The sequence below is a fragment of the Pseudophryne corroboree genome, chromosome 1, assembly GCF_028390025.1.
Source record: "Pseudophryne corroboree isolate aPseCor3 chromosome 1, aPseCor3.hap2, whole genome shotgun sequence".
NCBI classification, from domain to species: Eukaryota; Metazoa; Chordata; class Amphibia; order Anura; family Myobatrachidae; genus Pseudophryne; species Pseudophryne corroboree.
Window position 1 is genome coordinate 1,125,891,921 of NC_086444.1, and position 19,693 is coordinate 1,125,911,613.

Below are 19,693 nucleotides of genomic sequence, written 5' to 3' on the forward strand. Positions count from 1 at the left end.
GTAAGACAACGGAGGTAGGGTGCTAGGGGCTATTTCCTTCCCATTTCCCAATCCCAGCATTCCATCTTGGTGCTCAGGACTCACTACATAAGATCTCCCCTGTCCTGAGCATCAGGATCGTAACATTATCACCGGCCTACATAAAAAAAAAAAAAAGGGGGTTTAATTTTTTCCGTTGTATTGGTGGGCCTAGAAATTCGGCCTCATGAATCCGGCAAGTTTAGGGCCAAACCCCAGTCAGCTTTTGGTTAACCAAATACAGGAATTAACTCAGATGGTTCAGGACCTTACTCTTCGGGTGAGATCGCAGGAAAATCTTTTGCGAGCCTCCTCGAGTATGGTTCCAGAACCAAAGATGCATTTACCTGACCGTTTTTCGGGTAACCGAAAGGATTTTTTTAATTTTAAGGAAGCTTGTAAGCTTTATTTTCGTTTAAGGCCCCGTTCCTCTGGTACTAAGTCTCAGCGGGTCGGGATTGTGATGTCTCTACTTCAGGGTGATCCACAGACCTGGGCGTTTGGGCTAAGCGCGGATGATGCTGCTTTGTTATCAGTAGACGCCTTTTTTAAATCCTTAGGCCTCTTATATGACGACCCAGATAGAGAAGCATCAGCTGAGAGTCACCTGCGTGCCCTTAAGCAAGGCAAAAATCCAGCAGAGGTGTATTGTACCGAATTTCGCCGTTGGTCGAACGACTGTGGCTGGAATGACCCGGCCCTGCGCAGTCAGTTTCGCCTCGGACTGTCGGAAGTGATTAAAGACAGTCTCCTTCAGTACCCCGCTCCAGAGACTCTAGACAAACTCATGGAGCTCGCTATTAAAATTGATCGTCGTCTCCGAGAGCGGAGGGCTGAAAGAGGAACAACTTTTAGGCCTAATCCATGTGTATATACTTTTCCTGAGGACGTCGAGGAGCCCATGCAAATGGGTCTCTCCCGGCTGTCCCCAGAGGAAAGAACCAGAAGGTTAAGTTCTGGTCTTTGTTTGTATTGTGGTGGTAAGGGACATATCGCACGTAACTGCCTGAACAAGCCGGGAAACGCTCTGACCAAGTGAATTGTGAGGGGGTTCACTTGGGTCTGCAGTTAATCTCCTCTAATAATTCTCTATTAGTTCCGGTAAAGATTTCCTTTGGCAGCCTCAGTTCGTTGGTGTCGGCCTTCGTCGACAGTGGAGCTGCAGGAAATTTTATGGATTTAGCTTGGGCTAAGGCTTTAGGCGTTCCACTTATACCCTTAGATAGACGTATCACCATGCACGGCTTGGATGGGGGTCCGCTTTCCAATGGGGTTATTACTCACCGCACACCTCCAGTATTGCTGACAGTGGGGGCCCTACATTCAGAAGAAATAGAATTTTACCTTACACATTGTCCGGCAGTTCCAGTAGTTTTGGGTCACCCCTGGCTTGCCTTTCATAATCCCACCATAGATTGGCGGTCTGGGGAGATTTCCCAATGGGGTCCTTTTTGTGTTAAGGAGTGTATTTCCCATCCTGTCCGGGTTGCAGCAGTTACCCCAGAACTTATTCCTCTGGAATATCAGGATTTTGCTGATGTGTTCTCCAAGGGTAATGCGGACGTTCTGCCTCCCCATCGGTCCTATGACTGCGCTATAGATTTAGTTCCCGGGGCCACTTTACCTAAAGGGAGATTATATGCCCTCTCCGGGCCAGAAACCACGGCTATGGATAATTATATCCAGGAAAGCCTGAAAAAAGGATTCATTAGGCCTTCGAAATCTCCTTTGAGTGCAGGATTCTTTTTTGTTGAGAAAAAAGATGGGTCGCTCAGACCATGTATTGATTTTCGGGCTCTAAATAAAATTTCTGTTAAGAACACCTACCCTTTGCCTTTGATTTCAGTACTTTTTGATCAGTTACGCTCTGCCGTTATCTTCTCAAAAATCGATCTTAGAGGAGCTTACAATCTCATCAGAATAAGATCAGCACACAGTCGGGTCATTATGAATACCTCGTGATGCCCTTTGGGCTGTCAAATGCTCCTGCGGTATTTCAAGACCTCATCAATGATGTTCTTCGTGACTTTCTTGGAATGTTCGTTGTCGTTTATTTAGACGACATTTTGATTTATTCTGAGTCTATGGAACAACATATTACCCATGTGCGTCTGGTTCTTCAAAAACTACGGGAGAATCATTTATACGCAAAACTAGAGAAATGTGATTTTCACATCACGGAAGTGTCCTTCTTGGGGTATATTATTTCTCCCCAGGGATTTTTCATGGAACCGAAAAAACTCCAGGCCATCCTTAATTGGGCGCAACCCACAAATTTAAAAGCAATTCAGCGCTTTTTAGGGTTTGCAAACTATTATAGGCGGTTCATTCAAATCTTTTCTAATTTGGTCGCTCCTATAGTAGCATTGACTAAAAAAGGAGCGGACCCTTCCAATTGGTCGCCTGCAGCCGAGTCTGCCTTTCGGGCCTTAAAAAAGGCCTTTGTCTCGGCTCCTGTTCTCAGGCACCCTAACCCGGAGCTCCCCTTTATAGTCGAGGTAGATGCCTCAGAGGTTGGAGTGGGGGATATCCTATCTCAGGAAGATCCGGAGTCTCAGGAATTACACCCTTGTGCTTTCATGTCCAGGAAATTCTCCTCCGCAGAATCCAACTATGACGTTGGTAATCGAGAATTGCTGGCAGTTAAATGGGCTTTCGAGGAGTGGAGGCATTGGCTGGAGGGAGCTAGGCATACTATTACAGTGTTTACTGACCATAAGAACCTGCAGTATATTGAGTCAGCTAAACGGCTTAATGCTCGGCAGGCACGTTGGGCATTGTTTTTTACTCGTTTCAGGTTTATTATCACCTTCAGGCCCGGTTCCAAAAATACTAAAGCTGATGCCCTGTCACGTTGTTTTCTTCCGGTTCACAATAACCATCCTGCTACTACCCCCATAGTTCCATCATCTGTCATCCGGGCAGGCCTCACACAGGATTTATTTACTCAGTTAGTCCAGCTTCAACAGCAGGCTCCTAAACCGACTCCTGCTGATCGTCTCTTTGTCCCTGAATTTCTGAGAGGCACTGTTTTAGCTGAGTTTCATGACAACAAAGTCTCTGGTCATCCAGGTATCACTAAGACCTTGGAGTTAGTCTCTCGCTCGGTGTGGTGGCCTAGTCTTTCTAAAGATGTAAGGGAATTTGTCCATTCCTGTCAGGTTTGTGCACGGCATAAGGTTTCTCGTTCATTGCCGATCGGGCAACTCGTACCTTTAGCCGTTCCTCTCAGGCCATGGTCACATATATCCATGGATTTCGTGGTGGACCTTCCTCTTTCAGCCGGATTTCGAGTCATTTGGGTGGTAGTAGATCGTTTTAGTAAGATGGCTCATTTCATTGCTCTTCCCCGATTACCCTCTGCTCAAGGGTTGGCAGTCTTGTTTCTCCGTCATGTGTTCAGGCTCCATGGGTTGCCCAAGGATATTGTCTCTGATCGGGGTCAGCAATTCATTGCTCGTTTCTGGAAACGTTTTTGTGCCTCATTAAATATGAAACTCTCTTTAACATCTGGGTACCATCCACAATCTAACGGACAAACCGAACGAGTTATCCAGTCATTAAAACAGTATTTACGGTTGTATTCGGCCAAACTCCAGAATGATTGGTCTGAATTTCTTCCGTTAGCCGAATTTGCTTATAATTACTCTTGTCATTCTTCCACCAAGGAGTCCCCATTCTTTTCAGTCTTTGGCTTTCATCCTAGAGCCAACTCTTTTTTTTTACCTCATTCTCCAGTCTCCTTGTTGACCTTAACCTCCTATCTCAGAACAATTTGGAGAAAGGTGCACCTTGCCTTGAGAAAAGCTGCCTTCCGAGAAAATACATTTTCTGATAGGCTCCGACGTCCTTGCACTTTTAAGGTGGGAGATAAGGTATGGTTGTCACTCACAACATCAAGCTCCAACAACCTTCGGCTAGATTGGGACCCAAATTTATTGGACCATTCCTTATCATTAAGAAGGTCAACCCAGTTGCTTTTCGGCTACGCTTGCCGAGATCTCTCAAAATTGGCAATACTTTTCACTGTTCTCTTTTGAAACAGTATTTTTCTTCCAGGAGATTTCCTCGGAGGACTTCCCAGGGTAGATCTCCGGTGGATGTTCAGGGGCAACAAGAGTTCTTGGTGGAGAAGGTTTTAGATTCTAAGCTTTCTCGGGGTTGGCTCTATTTTTTGGTCCACTGGAAAGGTTATGGCCCTGAAGAAAGATCTTGGGTGTTGGATAAGAATTTACATGCTCCCAAGTTGAAGAGGATTTTCTTTCAGGAGTTTCCTCAGAAACCTGGTTCTAGGGGTTCTTTAACACCTACTCAAGGGGGGGGTACTGATAGGCACGGCGGTCTTCAGCCGTGCCCTGACTGAGCAGCGGTCACGGCCGCCGCGCCTCCCTCCTTCCCTGTCCCCCGCACGGCGCCTAGCAACGCCAGGACGCCGTGCGCACGATAGCCGCCGGGTCCCTGGCAACGCAGGATGCCGTGCGTGCAGGGCCGCCGGGTGCATAGCAACGGCGACGCCACAGGTGGACCGCGTTCCCCATTGCTAAGAATAGTTAATTAGGTTGCTCGTGCAGCAGGGCAGCTGCACGGCAACTAGTAATTAGGGTCTGGGGGCTGGTCCTGCTGGCCCTCCTGTTATTGGCCAGCAGGGCCTTTTTATGTGAGCCAGCACACTGCAGCCCCGCCGGTGATAGCTTCTTGTATGCTGTTCCTGCCTTGCAGAACTCTGTTCCTGTCAGCCGTGTTTGGTGGATCTTGCTCCCTGCCCTTTGGTACTTTGGAGGTCCGAAGCCGGTCCTGGGAATCCTTCTAGTCCTTGCGAACCTGTTTGTCATCTGGGGTTCTCGCCCGGTTTCGTGAGTAGCGGCTTCTGCCGCGTGTTGCGGCCTATGCCGCTTAGAGTTTACTTTACTGTGAATTGGTGCATTTGCGGAGGTTTCCGCTTTCACTGTCCTCCCCGGAACTCGGCGGTGCCGTGTAGGGGAGTGGACAGTGGTTTCTTTGTAGTTCTTTTTCCTTTGGCGGCGTGCCGCACATACGTTTAGTTTTTAGGTAGTTTATAGCCCCTAGCGTGGTTGTTTCAGTTAGAGGTCCCCTCGTTATTACCCTGTCTCAGTTCACGCCTTGTCTCTCTTTAAGACCTGAGGGGGCATCGGAGTTGGGCAGACCTAATCCGCCCTTCAAACGCGGCTGCCATGGGCCCAAGAAACCATAGTCGTTCAGGCGTGAATTGATAACACGGGTAAGACAACGGAGGTAGGGTGCTAGGGGCTATTTCCTTCCCATTTCCCAATCCCAGCATTCCGTCTTGGTGCTCAGGACTCACTACATAAGATCTCCCCTGTCCTGAGCATCAGGATCGTAACAGAAAGTGCATGTCAGCATTTTGAAGCATGGTGAGCCTGTGTCCCATAAATCACGTGATAAGGTCCAGCCAAGGTAAGTCCTCATAGAGGACTACTTATGTATATTCTTGCTTTTAGATAGTTAGGTGATTAGGTATATTTTCTTTTCTTTGAATATATTCTCTGCAAAAAAGAAATTATGCAAGAGAAAGAATGTGGCTAGAAAATGTACTGCATGTAATCAGTTCTTTTCTGTGAATCAGGAGGATGCTATATGTAGTAATTGCATGGAGAAAACTGCACCCAGTGTACCAGTGAAAGCTTCTGATCAGCTCACTGAACTGATGGCGTGGATGAAAAAATCCTTTGTTACTAAGGAAGAATTTATGCACAGGCCTAAACGGTCTGGGTCGCAGTCTAGTCTAGATTTTGATGAAGAGTCCCCATATTTATCACTGCAGGATGATTGGGATAAGGTTTCCAGTGTAGAATCTGGACAGGTTCAGAATGATGACAGGTCATTTAATACCGAATTGGTGGATGTCATGCTTTAAAACATCTACAAGACAATGAAATATAAGGAATCTGTTCAGGAAGGCGAACAAGATCCTTTATTTGAGGATAGGACAAAGAAAGCGAGGTCCTTTCCTGTGCACAAGGTGGTAAAGGACATCATTCGTAAGGAGTGGCTGCAGCTGGATAAAAAGGTTGGCAGTTTTAAGGGAATAAACCATATGTATCCAATTGTGGATAAGGAGTTCCTTACGTGCTGTGGTATTCCTAAAGTTGATGCGCCGGTGGCGGAGGTAGCAACTGGAACCACGACACCCCTTGAAGATAGCGCGTGTTGAAAGACTCTATAGATAAAAGGATGGAAAATGCTCTGAAAAGGTTGCATATTTCTACATCTGTGTCCTTAAAATCTGGTGTGGCCATAGCCTCTGTGTCCAGAGCCTTGAGGTTATGGTGTTCTGCGATGCAGACAGATGTGCAAGATGGTGTTTCTAGAAATTGTCTTTCAAAAAATTTGAGTATTATACAGAGAGCAGTGGAGTATATCTGTGAGGCGTCACTTGATGTTCTGGAATATTCCACAAAATCAATGACCTCAGGTATTATGGCCAGGAGAGCGCTGTGGTTGCGATCTTGGGCAGCGGATGTCCATTCTAAAAATAGGTTAGTTACGCTTCCTTATGAGGGATCATTGTTCGGAAATAAGCTGGAGACTATGATTCAGAGGATGTCAGGTAGAAAGTCAGTGAGATTGCCACAGGATAATCATGGCAGGTATGCAGCTTCATCTTCAAAGCAGCAATTTAGGCAAGCAAGATAGTACAGGCCTGGCCGTCCTTATGCAGATCAATTCGAACGTCAGTATGAGGACATATATAATTCAGGTGTGACACGTCAGTCCTTTCGAAGAGGACATAGAAGAAGTGGTAAGAGGAAATGACGGTGTATGTCCCCTTACATCAACACCGGTATGGGGCAGAATCTCAGAATTCACTGCCCAGTAACAGGCAAATATTTCCGACAGATGGGTTCTGGATATTGTTCCAGAAGGATACCATCTCGAGTTCACGGCAATTCCAAAAAGGGACAAATTTGTAAAGTCAAGAACACCATCTTTAGTTCAAGAGTTGGCTGCCTTAGAAGAAAGTCTCCAATCACTATGCTCCTCAAAAGCGGTGGAGGAGGTTCCAGTCGTAGAGAGAAAGAGAGGATTCTATTCTCGTCTTTTCCTAGTGAAGAAGTCCTCAGGTAGCTTCAGAACAATTGTAGATTTGAGGGATCTCAATCAAAGAATACAGAAAGGAACATTTTATATGGAGACGCTAAAGTCAGTCCTATTGGGAATAAGGAAGGGAGATTTTTTGGCGTCAATAGATCTCAAGGATGCATATTTCCATATTCCAATCAGGGGAAAAGACAGAAAGTTCCTAAGGTTCTGCATAGGAGGAAGGCATTTCCAGTTCACGTGTCTGCCATTCAGCCACACGTCGTCACCGAGGGTGTTTACAAAGGTATTGGTAACCCTGATAGCCTGCCTCAGAGAAAAAGGGATAACTATTTGGGCATACCTCGACGATGTTCTTTTAGCGGCGAGTTCAAGAGGAGACGTACAGCAAATGTTAGATCAAGCCTTGGCCTTTCTGCAAATTCACGGTTGGCTAGTGAATTGGAGCAAGAGTCATTTGGAACTGACACAAGTTCTTCAATTTCTGGGTGTCCTAATAGATACGCGGCAGTATGTGGTCATGCTTTCAGAGGACAGGCATACGAAGATACAGGAGCTGATCCACTCTGTTCAAAGACAGGACAAGGTTCCTTTTCACACAGCATTGCGTCTATTAGGGATGATATCTTCCACGATAGGCGTTGTGCAGTGGCAAGGTGGAGAATGAGAGTGTTGCAATGGAACACCCTGAAATATTCAAGAAGATTCACTGTCCTGGTGGAAGATCGGTCAAACATACGAGCAAGGTGTGTCACTGATGGAGCCCCAGTATGTAGTTTTAACTACGGACGCAAGTCTAACAGGTTGGGGTGCTCATCTGCAGAGGCAAAGTTGTCAAGGAGAATGGTTCCTGACAGAGGCAGGTTATTCGTCAAACCAGCTCGAAATGAGAGCGGTGTGGTTGGCCATATGTGAATTTCGGGATCAACTTGTAGGGAAATATCTAAGAGTCTTCTCGGACAATGCGGCAGTAGTGGCTTATTTGAATCACCAAGGTGGGACAAAGAGTCGAACAATCATGTTGGAAGTCTCGTACATCATGCAGTGGGCACAACAACATTTGAAGTCCCTGACGGCTCTACATGTTCCAGGCGTAGACAACGTGTTGGCAGATTATCTAAGTCGAAATAAAGTTCAGTCCGGGGAGTGGGAGTTAAGTACTCAAGTATTCAAAAGTATAGTAGACAGGTTCGGGCAACCCGATATAGATCTCATGGCTACCGACCTCAACGCAAAGCTGCCTAGATTCTTCTCAAGGTATTACCTTCCAACGTCAGAAGGAGTGCCCTGTCTCTAGTGTGGGAGTTCAGACTGGGGTATGTCTTTCCTCCTTTTCCTCTCATAGCCAGAACACTGAAGAAGATCAGAGAAGAGAGAGCGTAAGTAATTGTAGTAGTCCCTTATTGGCCGAGAAAGACTTGGTTTCCAACAGTACAGAACATGTCGGTGGAAAAAATGTGGAGATTACCGGTAGTCCGGAGGCTGTTGCATCAAGGCCTCTAGAATACCCAAACCCGCAGAGTCTTCAGCTTACGGCTTGGAAATTGAACGGAGTTTACTAAAAGCAAGGGTCTGTCCGAATCGGTTGTTCAGTTACTTTTAAAAGCCAGGAATAAGGTCTCTTCAGACGCTTATTATAAAATATGGAGAGCTTTTATTGTCTGGTCGGAAGATAAGTTTGATGTGTTGAAGGCTGAAACCGCACAAGTTCTGCAGTTTCTTTATGACGGATTTGTCAAGGGTTTGGCAGTTTTCAACTCTCAAGGTGCATATATCGGCTCTGAGTGTTCTGTTAGACAGAAAATTATTTCAGGATGAGTTAATTAAGAAGCTCTGTCAAGCCATGAAAAGAATAAGACCAAGAGTTAGGTTGATAGTGCCGCCCTGGGATATAAATTTAATTTTAAATGCTTTGACGCAGCATCCATTCGAGCCGTTACAAGAGGTTGGTGTGAAGTTTCTCACTTGGAAGGTAGTTTTCCTTACGGCCGTTACTTCAGCAAGGAGAGTTGGAGAATTGCAAGCTCTGTGGGTAGAAGAGCCATATCTAAGAATATTATCTGATAAGGTTGTGTTGAGAACAAACCCGTCTTTCCTGACTAAGTCGTGTCAACCTTTCATATCAATCAGGAAATCATCTTACCAGCTTTTTTCCCTCAACCAAAGAATGATGAGGAATGCAGGTTGCATACTTTAGATCTGGTTAGGGCAATAACCATTTATCTGGACAGAGTAAAATCCTTCAGGAAAGAGAAGAGTTTGTTCCTAGTATCTGTTGGGTCGCGCAAAGGGTGTGTGCCGACAAAGCAAACCATTGCGAGATGGATAAGAGAGCTGCTCACGTTCGTATATCAAGGAGATGGTCGTGAAGTTCTGGAGAATATCAAGGCACACTCGACTAGGGCAGTTTCTGTCTCATGGGCTAGGAATGTGCAGGTGGCGATTGAAGATATATGTGCAGCAGCACGTGGTCATCTGTACACACCTTCTCTGGGCATTGTGCTTTGGATATTGTTAAAGCTCACTTTGGTAACCAGGTCCTACAACAGGCCTTGGTCTAATTAAATATTAAGCATCAAATGTTTTGTTTTGTTTTGTGTGAGTCCCTCCCATAATCCAGCTTTGGTATATCCCATCGTATGGCTGCCATGAAGTAAGTAAAAGAAAGCAGCAAATTATACTTACGATAATTCCATTTCTTTGAAGTACTTCATGGCAGCCCACGAATTACCCACCCTGTGGGAGTGTTTTTCTTCTAGACATAACGGAGACACTCAAAAGACAGGGAATAGGGGGAGGGGCGCACTCATATAGCCAAAGTGGGCATGTATTAGAAGAAAGAACCTCCTGTCTATGCTAGGGTAATGGGTCGTTAACCCATCGTATGGCTGCCATGAAGTACTTCAAAGAAATGGAATTATCGTAAGTATAATTCGCTGCTTTTCTTTCCAAAAGTCTTGTAGAGATAAACGCTGCAAGTGACATTGCTATTAGACTTTGGCGCATGGGCTAATTGCAAAAACATCGGTATAGCGTCCGTCATCTCAACTTTTACAGACATCATAATGAAGGTTTAGTGAACAGAATGTTGTCTAAAATCGCCTGTCTATTATTAGTCTATTATTTGGGGGATTTGTAGTTCGATTTTGTTTTTTTTACTTTCAATTCGAATGTTACCCCTTTTACACCACCTGAAATATCCCGGGATTTTGCATGGGATCACGCAAAACCCTGGGACTGCAGGCGGTGTAAAAGGGTCCTTCTCCTAAACTCCGGGTCCATTTTCCTGGGAATCCAACCCGGCTTGTACGCAGGGTTGGACATGGGTAAGACCCAGATAGGAGACGGTGTAAATGGGTAAGCCGTGTCAGCCAACCCGGCACCCATTTACAGCATGACAAACCTCCCGTACAGCAGTGTCCGGCGGGCGGGAGGCTGGGGGTCACAGTGCACGCTGTCTATGCAGACAGCGGCGCCGTGCTGGTTGCCATGCAGCGGCTGGGGACACGGCACATGCTGTCTATGCAGACAGCAGCGTCGTGTTGGGTGCCTGGAAACGCCGGAGGCTGGGGGCAGCACAGCAGCTTCCAGATTGCTGGGCTTGCCCCCAGCGTTACGCTCTGGAGTACCGGTCTGCAGGATTTCCCGGAGCTTGGAGATGACATCATCTCTAAGAGCCGGCCCACAAGACACTGCACCCGGGTGCAGTGTAAACGGTGCAGATCCGCCTGCGGTATAAATGGGGAGTGTCCCGGGTCTGACCCAGCTTGGAACCGTGTTCCAAATCCTGGGTCAGACCTGGGCTTTTGGCGTAAAAGTGGTATTAGTAATTCAGGGGATCCTATATTTGTCTATGTGAAAGTACCGATGTTTTGCCTATTTTCGATTTTGAGTGGGATTTATTTTTTTATTCAATTTTACATTCGATTTTGCCTTTAGTAAATCTGCAAATGCAAGCTCGAATTCAAAATCACCCAAAACCCAGAATCGAACATTAGTAAATATACCCCATGATGTTGCTAAAGCTTCTTATTTTTATTTTGTGCCATTTACAGTATTCCCTTTTTATCTAGGATTTCACATGGAATCTTGTCATGGCCTCTCTCGTTGGTGCCCTGGGATCATCCTTCTTATATGGCTACAATTTATCTGTTGTAAATGCACCTGCATCAGTAAGTACTAAGTATGTATAGCACAGCGGGTTGAGATTATATGTTGATATCATAAGCATTAGCTCTTTTTCTATAAAATAATAAGGAATAATTCTGCACCGATGTTGTGTAGTCTTTTATGCTGGGTACACACGGTGCAATGCAGGAAATGCCCGACATTGACTATTCAATGTGGCCGGAGCCCGTCACCACCGATATCGTCAATGTTGGGCTGCCTGCACAGTCTATGCGATATGCACTATATTTTCTTCCGATATGGACTATATAGTCTATATCGGAAGATATATTGCACCGTGTGTAGGTCCCTTTAGGCAACAGTGCGGTCTAAAAGAGTGTACTGGTGTATTGAAAGTCTGTACAAAAAATTGCAACCATTCAATAAGATGTACTGATTTGAAGTATGTGTACCTTAAGATTATTATTATTATTATTATTATTATTTTATTATATTATTATTATTATTATTATAGCACCAACATATTATATTGAGGAGATTATGACACAAAAAATTACATACAAAGGGGATAATTAAGACCTGATCGCTAGGGTGCATTTTTTGCATCCCTGCGATCAGGTAGTCGCCGCCTACAGGGCAGGGACGTGCGGTGAGGTAAATGGCTCAGGAGGCACTGACTATCCCCAGAGCCAAATTTCCATGCAATATAAAAGCCAAAGGGCACATCTGGGCATTATACACAGGTACAGCAGTATAAACTCCTGGAAATTAGGTGAGTTTTGATTAGAGATGTGCAGATAAGATAATGAGGTGAGGCACTGCCTCACCTGCCATAGACTTTTTACTCCAGAGTTTGGGCTATAAAAATTACTAGAATAATGCAAAGAAGATATTTCAAACAAATTATTAGTATTTTTCATATACTTTATTCAATTAAAACTCTGGTTTCAACGTAAGTATGACAGGAAAGGCTCTGCCTCACCCCACCGCACGTCACTGCTACAGGGGGAGGGTATTGAGTGTGTGGAGGTGTGCGATCGCATTTGTAGTAGAACTGCACAAACATCAGTTTGTGCAATTTCTGCTCAGCCCAGGACTTACTCAGCTGTTGCGATGATCGGGGCCGGAGCTGACGTCAGAATACCTCCCTCCAAATGCCTGGTCCCTCCTGCGTTTTCCCGGACACTCCTTGAAAACGGTCAGTTGCCACCCACAAACGCCCTCTTCCTGTCAATCTCCTTGCGATCAAGATCAATTGGGTTTGGAGAGCGGACTAAAATAGGCGCAATGCAGCCAAGATGTTAAAAGGCTTATATAAATGTCACCACATTTAAAACAAGAAATGCCATATACAAGATTTAAGCCCTTCTTTACACACACGGCGCAACACACAGAAATACGTCCCTTATTTTCTTTCTTTTGGATGTCAAACTTCCTCCTCGTACTTCTTCTAGTGAAAAAGGTCTCTGCTCCGTATGTTCCGAAAAAATATGAAAAACAAAAACAACCACCAATGTGCAGTTTCTTCTTATTTACAAATAGTCTCTGTATACAATGTCTCTATAATAAGATACTGCGTACCAAGATTCTTATGAACAAATATCGTTATATGGCTTAAAGGTATCTTTTATCCTCTTTTTTTTTAAACTCGTGTTAACTTGACCACATGATGTGACAACTTGAAAAAAATATTTGAGTGAGGGATAGTCCAATTGGGAACGTACCCAAAAACTCACACATTAAGTGCAGACCGTAAACACATCTAGGTATCTTTGGGGTATAATGCACTGCGTACCCGAACTCACAATGTATAACGTGGGATGACTCCTATAAAGCTATCTTTCGAAGACAGTGATTCGGTGTTCCTTTCTCCACTCAGAAATCTCATGTGTTCAGTGTAAATATATAAAAAAAGAAAAAATTAAATTTTCGTGCAGTATGTTTAGATAAATTAATGTGAAAAAATGATAGGTGCTCAGGAAGTAAGTCCTTCACCACTTTCCTTTATATGAAGGATTCACCGTGAGGTGTGAAGAAGAAAGAGACAAATTTGACAAAAAGTAGAGGGAGTCGACTGGGATGCGTACCCCAACACTCACACAGGGAATGCTGATTATAAACACATCTGGGTATCTTTAAGTCAATTTATATGGCGTACCCGAACTCACACTATGAACTGTGTGGTGATTCTCATAAAGGTATCTTTAGAGGCCCAGTTATTTTCAACCAATGGATCTTCAACCATTAATATAGTCGCTCAGGAAAGGAAAAGAAATAAAACAGAAAAGAAAAAATGTGTAGTAGGTTCTAAAAGAAGATGAACTTGATACTATCAGTCAAGCGGAAGCGTACCCCACTCACACTAAACGGAAGTGATATATACACATCAAGGTATCTTTAGATGTTTCTAATGTTGAAAAATGCATTCAAACCGGAAATAGGTGCCCAAAAGAGAAGCTGGTCATAGGGGAATGCGTACCAACACTCACAGGAACAGTGAAAGGATCAAACATATCATGGTATCTTTAACATGTGTAGTTTCCACATATATTTCGTACCCCAACTCACACTCTGTAGTGAAATGCTGCTCCTATCAAGGTATCTTTTCCAAATGGTCAGTAGAATGCCCCCTTCTCCAATTTATATCCTCCAAAAGCAGTATGTATCCACCATTTGTTCCATAAAAACCAATGATTTATTTGAACAGCACAATTAAAAAGTCCACAGTCAGAAAAAACAACTGTCCCAATAAAAAACAAACACATAAAATAAAATAAAAAAGGTTTTCCAGATAAAATGGATGTTGGCTACTCACACTCCTGAGGCAGTATCAACGCGTTTCGGTCATGTGACCTTTATCAAGATAGTGTGGAGTGTGCAGGAGCCAAATATTTAAACTAAGAGTAGCCAATGGAATTCCTACAGGAAATGACATCATATAATTGATACAAATATGTCTAAAAATCACATTTCTGCATAATCAAATTCTAATTGATCGTAAGATCTATTTAGCTCAAATAGAAATAATGTCCATCTTTTTATAAACAGCCCCCCTTGGGCAACATTCTATGGCTTAAAACTTGTCCTATTCATTTAATTACGTTGGCCGGAAATACCCGGCCGCCAAGCCTCCTGGGAAATGTAGTCCGTTCTTATATGTCCAAATTAGTTTAGCAATACTAAATAACCGGAAATGACGTTGTACCGCTATGTGCAACCGGCCTCCGGGACTGATGGGAAGTGTAGTTCCTCTGTGTTCTGCATAGTTTGACCATTTAGCATTCGATCACTGATTCCGTGACCGGAAATGACGTCGCGCTACTGCAGATGCTCGACTTCCGGGGCTGATGGGAAACACAGAACATCAGAGAACTACGTTTCCCATCAGCCCCGGAAGTCGAGCATCTGCAGTAGCGCGACGTCATTTCCGGTCACGGAATCAGTGATCGGATGCTAAATGGTCAAACTATGCAGAACACAGAGGAACTACACTTCCCATCAGTCCCGGAGGCCGGTTGCACATAGCGGTACAACGTCATTTCCGGTTATTTAGTATTGCTAAACTAATTTGGACATATAAGAACGGACTACATTTCCCAGGAGGCTTGGCGGCCGGGTATTTCCGGCCAACGTAATTAAATGAATAGGACAAGTTTTAAGCCATAGAATGTTGCCCAAGGGGGGCTGTTTATAAAAAGATGGACATTATTTCTATTTGAGCTAAATAGATCTTACGATCAATTAGAATTTGATTATGCAGAAATGTGATTTTTAGACATATTTGTATCAATTATATGATGTCATTTCCTGTAGGAATTCCATTGGCTACTCTTAGTTTAAATATTTGGCTCCTGCACACTCCACACTATCTTGATAAAGGTCACATGACCGAAACGCGTTGATACTGCCTCAAGAGTGTGAGTAGCCAACATCCATTTTATCTGGAAAACCTTTTTTATTTTATTTTATGTGGGTTTTTTTTATTGGGACAGTTGTTTTTTCTGACTGTGGACTTTTTAATTGTGCTGTTCAAATAAATCATTGGTTTTTATGGAACAAATAGTGGATACATACTGCTTTTGGAGGATATAAATTGGAGAAGGGGGCATTCTACTGACCATTTGGAAAAGATACCTTGATAGGAGCAGCATTTCACTACAGAGTGTGAGTTGGGGTACGAAATATATGTGGAAACTACACATGTTAAAGATACCATGATATGTTTGATCCTTTCACTGTTCCTGTGAGTGTTGGTACGCATTCCCCTATGACCAGCTTCTCTTTTGGGCACCTATTTCCGGTTTGAATGCATTTTTCAACATTAGAAACATCTAAAGATACCTTGATGTGTATATATCACTTCCGTTTAGTGTGAGTGGGGTACGCTTCCGCTTGACTGATAGTATCAAGTTCATCTTCTTTTAGAACCTACTACACATTTTTTCTTTTCTGTTTTATTTCTTTTCCTTTCCTGAGCGACTATATTAATGGTTGAAGATCCATTGGTTGAAAATAACTGGGCCTCTAAAGATACCTTTATGAGAATCACCACACAGTTCATAGTGTGAGTTCGGGTACGCCATATAAATTGACTTAAAGATACCCAGATGTGTTTATAATCAGCATTCCCTGTGTGAGTGTTGGGGTACGCATCCCAGTCGACTCCCTCTACTTTTTGTCAAATTTGTCTCTTTCTTCTTCACACCTCACGGTGAATCCTTCATATAAAGGAAAGTGGTGAAGGACTTACTTCCTGAGCACCTATCATTTTTTCACATTAATTTATCTAAACATACTGCACGAAAATTGCATTTTTTCTTTTTTTATATATTTACACTGAACACATGAGATTTCTGAGTGGAGAAAGGAACACCGAATCACTGTCTTCGAAAGATACCTTTATAGGAGTCATCCCACGTCATACATTGTGAGTTCGGGTACGCAGTGCATTATACCCCAAAGATACCTAGATGTGTTTACGGTCTGCACTTAATGTGTGAGTTTTTGGGTACGTTCCCAATTGGACTATCCCTCACTCAAATATTTTTTTCAAGTTGTCACATCATGTGGTCAAGTTAACACGAGTTTAAAAGAAAAAAGAGGATAAAAGATACCTTTAAGCCATATAACGATATTTGTTCATAAGAATCTTGGTACGCAGAAGCTTGTATCTTATTATAGAGACATTGTATACAGAGACTATTTGTAAATAAGAAGAAACTGCACATTGGTGGTTGTTTTTGTTTTTCATATTTTTTCGGAACATACGGAGCAGAGACCTTTTTCACTAGAAGAAGTACGAGGAGGAAGTTTGACATCCAAAAGAAAGAAAATAAGGGACGTATTTCTGTGTGTTGCGCCGTGTGTGTAAAGAAGGGCTTAAATCTTGTATATGGAATCTCCTTGCGATCGCCCGGCGTTCTGAAATTTTGCACCATCCCGTCGCTGCCCAGCGAGCCCCATTGCTGCAGTCTGTTGCGCTTGCATATTGCGGTGCATACGCATGCGCAGTTCAGATCTGGTCGCAGGCTGTGAGAAAACGCAGCCTAGTGATCAGGTCTGAATTAGGCCCAAAGACTAGAAACCGAAGGTAAAGATGCTACTGCCCACATGAGCTTACAATCTGAAACCTGTGGGGAACTGCTTAGGAAATCAACGGCTTTCTCTATGTCTCCAAATCTTCCTGCATCATTTTCATCATACTGTTCTCAAGTATCCAATTAATTAATTCACCAATTGCAATCTATATATATAAAAATGGATGTATGTGTGTATGTATGTTCCAGCATAATTCTGGAATGCCTGGAGCAATTTACACCAAACTTGGTACACATATGATTTACTGTACAATCTAGAAGCAAATACTGTAAGACACCCCTAGGACCCCTAGTGGTGGGGGTGGGAAGGGGGTGACACGTAAAAATCCATAGCTTTCAGGTCGCTGAGATGCATAGTGACACTCCCGATGCCGTTTCAGTCCAAGTTCAGCCCCCATCAGCTTGGGGGGCTGGAGTGTGTGTGTGTGTGTGTGTGTGTGTGTGTGTGTGTGTGTGTGTGTGTGTGTGTATGCTCCAGCATAACTCTGGAATGCACCAAACTTGGTACACAATACAGGTTGAGTATCCCATATCCAAATATTCCGAAATACGGAATATTCAGAAATACGGAATTTTTTGAGTGAGATAGCGAAATTTTATTTTCTGATGGCTCAATGTACACAAACTTTGTTTAATACACAAAGTTATTAAACATATTGTATTAAATGACCTTCAGGCTGCGTGTATAAGGTGTATATGAAACATAAGTGAATTGTGTGAATGTACACACACTTTGTTTAATGCACAAAGTTATTAAAAATATTAGCTAAAATGACCTTCAGGCTGTGTGTATAAGGTGTATATGAAACATAAATGCATTCTGTGCTTAGACTTAGGTCCCATCACCATGATATCTCATTATGGTATGCAATTATTCCAAAATATGGAAAAATCCGATATCCAAAATACTTCTGGTCCCAAGCATTTTGGATAAGGGATACTCAACCTGTATGACTTACAATTTTTTTTTTAAAAATACTGTGGCGGTAAGACACCCCTAACACCCCTAGGGGTGGGGTTGACATGTAAAAATCCATAGTTTTCGGGGTCGCTGAGATGCATAGTGACACTCCCGATGCAGTTTTGGTCCAAGTTCAGTCCCCCTCAGCATGAGGTGAGAAGAAGGGGTGAAAAATAAAATGTCTATATGCATATGTGGCACAGCAGTGCTGCTAACTCACAAAGTCAAAGGGGATGGAAAACTGCAGCCTGCCCAAATGTCCTTCTCCTCTTAAAGCTAGCAGCTCCTCGCAGCGCTGGGCAGGGCGCAGGGCAGTGTGGGAGACCGAGTAAGCTGGGCAGGGCGAGACGGCTGACTTCATCACGTCTCTCCCGAATTGTGTGTGTGGGGGGGGGGAGTGATCCGGCATCCAGGGCAGATTCCACGCAGGATGAGTGTCAAGGCAGAGAGAGGCAGAGACCCAGGAGCTGGCAGCAGCGCTCCCGAGTCCCCTGCAGATGCGGCGGCGGTGGGAGACAGGCGCCGGCGGGACTCGGAGACCTGAGATCGTTGCAGTGTGGGAGGGAATGTGGTGTTCAGAGTCCCTTCAGAGGCGACGGCTCAGGCGGGTTGCGGGAGACAGGCGGAGAAGCTAAGCAAGGAGACCTAGGGCCCTTTGGAATAGAGCCAGCCTATCCCTGCAAACCTTACATATTTAACATGCGGATCTTGGCCTGTTCACCCAGCATTTACAGCACTGAACAGGGCAGCATCAGAGGAGGGACGGGGCAGAGAAGGAGGCGGATTTTTCTCCTCAGCGCCATCCTTTTGACAGCATCAATCTGAGGAAGGCTCGCCCGGAGGTGCGGCCTGACAAAGATTGGCAACGGCGAGCGGAGTGTGTCCTGTTTTAAGTTAAATTAGTTATAGTTTCAAGTTATACTTGAAATTCCGTAGCGAAGCACGGGTATTCATCTAGTGATTATAAATGAGTAATTGCTGAAGTAGAACTTAAGTAGCACTATTTCCGGGTATGGGTCATTAGGTCGACCACACTTAGGTCGACTTAGGTCAACCACTATTGGTTGACATGCAGTATGTCGACATGGTCAATATGTCGACATGTACTAGGTCGACATATAAAAAGTGAGACAGTTGTTTTTGGTGTTGTTTTCTTCGTAAAAAAACGGGGAACCCCAATTAGTGCACCGTGCGCTCGCCACAGGTTACAGTTCCCAATTGTAGTCAACGTGGATCGTAAAGTATGAAAAAGTTCAAAAAAATAAAATAAATGTGAAAAACTCATGTTGACCTTTTTCCATGTCGACCTAGTGACCATGTCAACCTAGTGACCTAATGGCCGTAACCCCTTTTTCCTTAGACATAAAAAGTTTTTATGGCAGACACTGTAAGAACCACTTGGCCCATCTTGACTGCCCATGTACACGCAGACACTTACACACTAGGGGTTATTTTTTTGCCAGGAATCAGTTAACCTGCAGTATATTTTTGGATTGTGGGAGGAAACCAGAGTACCTGGACAAAACCCATGCAAGTATGGGGAGAATATATAAACTTCACACAGTTTGGGCCAAAGTTAGAATCGAACCCATGACCTCAGTGCTGTGACTCAGTATTGGACATCCTTGTGAAGGTAGATAAGCCATGAGTCTTGAATTCTAAAACAGTTTTCTCTAATTTAGAATGCATTTTTAAAAAGTTCAACTTTTAGTTTATGTACCTTCCTAGTGTTGGCCATCAATCTAGTGTTGGCCATCAATAGTTAAATGGCAACATTAGATAGCTTTCCGTCGATAGCAGAATGATTATCCACCATCAATGCTACAGGTCACCTTAATGTTTTTTTTTTCCCTATTTGGTGCCCCATTAGGGTGAACCCACTAAGTCCTGCACCCAGGTTCTGATGACA

General features: G+C 43.9%; 1 protein-coding gene across 4 annotated transcripts in view; it reads left to right on the top strand.

The window, feature by feature from the left end:
* SLC2A9 (solute carrier family 2 member 9) overlaps positions 1-19,693 on the top strand; it is a 724,331-nt gene that overhangs the window by 64,041 nt on the left and 640,597 nt on the right. For 3 of the 4 annotated variants that reach the window (XM_063923094.1, XM_063923114.1, XM_063923122.1), the window contains exon 3: positions 11,172-11,270. The exons of the other annotated variant lie outside the window; for it this stretch is intronic. In XM_063923094.1, coding sequence (XP_063779164.1) covers positions 11,172-11,270 — 99 coding nt within the window. The remainder of the gene's footprint in view (positions 1-11,171; positions 11,271-19,693) is intronic. 4 annotated transcript variants of the gene reach the window in all.